This window comes from Nicotiana sylvestris, chromosome 1 (assembly GCF_000393655.2).
Source record: "Nicotiana sylvestris chromosome 1, ASM39365v2, whole genome shotgun sequence".
In the NCBI taxonomy this organism is placed as follows: Eukaryota; Viridiplantae; Streptophyta; class Magnoliopsida; order Solanales; family Solanaceae; genus Nicotiana; species Nicotiana sylvestris.
This window is the reverse complement of record NC_091057.1, coordinates 8,932,960-8,934,277: the sequence shown is the minus strand read 5'-3', so window position 1 is coordinate 8,934,277 and position 1,318 is coordinate 8,932,960. Positions and strand designations below refer to the sequence as shown.

The following is a 1,318-nucleotide window of genomic DNA, read 5'->3' as shown; positions in this document are numbered from 1 at the left end:
CCTTCTTACAATTATCACAACTAAAGTAGTAGTTATATAATTTTATATTTTCAAAAAAGAAAAAAAATGGGATCAAAGGTATTTATGCTTATTGTTTTGGCTATTTTACTTGTGATAACATCAAAGGTTGCAGCTAGGGAGTTGGCTGAGAGCACCCCCACTACTACAGACAATGGTATAATTCCTTCCCTTTTAGACATTTTTCACTTTCCTAAATATAAAATATTTGCTTAGTATATTTCAAGAGTTTAATATTTTTCATTTAAACCAACTCCTCAATATATTTATGAGGTAATTTTTATGGACTTTTATTGTACATCAATTTAACTTGACAATATGAAAAAATTTATACACTGATAATTAATGCATGAGAGTTAAACTCATGTATGATTAATATTGGCACAACAAAAGTATCCGAAGATAAAAATGATGATGTAAATTACTCGAATTTTTTAGGAGCAGGATTTCCAGGAGTTGGAGGAGGTGGATTTGGAGGATTCCCCGTAGGAAGATATGGAGGATACCTTGGAGGAGGATATGGCGGATACCCTGGTGGCGGATATGGTGGATACCCTGGTGGTCGTGGATATTATGGAGGTTATCCAAGAGGCGGATATGGTGGATATGGTGGCTATGGTGGTGGCTATGGAGGTTATCCTAGAGGTGGTTGGTATGGAGTATGGCCTGGCAACTAATTAATTTACGAAGGAATATATATGAAAAATATTCGTGGTGGCTATATATTGTGTGTGTAGTACCCTTTCTGTCCTAAATTATGTGTCACTTTTCGTTTTTCGTTATGTTGTTGGAAGTATGAATAAATGTATAAGCAATATCCATTCACTTACTATAGGTGGATGGTCATGTCATGTTTTTATAAATGTATGTGAACTTGTATACGTCTTTTATACTTTACATGTAATTGTCATCTAAATATTTAAGTGAAATCCTAGTGAAGTCGTATATTTCCTTTGTTTTTATCCTCTCTTTTCCACTTTATGTTATACTATTATTATTTGGAGTCATAGAACTTCTTCTTTAACCATAATTTTCTCAATACATTGGCTTAAAACATTTTTTATAGTTTCTAAATTATTATGATATCCAAATTCACATAGAAAATTAAGTTGTTACGTGAGACCTTGAACAACTATCTCAATGCCCCGCCAACTCAAGCTGTTAACGTACTGTGAAGTTCATAAATTCTTATTGAATCCATCCAATTTTAAAATTTCTGGGGGAATAGATATTCTAAAAATTGTTGGGAAATTGTTAAAACTATCAAGAAAATAATTATTCAGATGCAGAATAAAATTGA

At 32.2% G+C, this 1,318-nt stretch overlaps 1 protein-coding gene across 2 annotated transcripts; it reads left to right on the top strand.

The window, feature by feature from the left end:
* LOC104216735 (glycine-rich protein HC1-like) lies at nucleotides 1-980 on the top strand. 2 transcript variants are annotated; one of them, XM_009766857.2, is made up of 2 exons: nucleotides 1-175; nucleotides 463-980. In XM_009766857.2, exons 1-2 carry the CDS (start codon nucleotides 67-69, stop codon nucleotides 693-695), a joined length of 342 nt encoding a protein of 113 aa, XP_009765159.1. In that variant the 5' UTR covers nucleotides 1-66; the 3' UTR covers nucleotides 696-980. The 2 variants fall into 2 exon arrangements, with proteins under 2 accessions (XP_009765159.1, XP_009765158.1); XM_009766856.2 differs by having other exon boundaries at nucleotides 457-980.
* The last annotated feature ends 338 nt before the right edge of the window (nucleotides 981-1,318 follow it).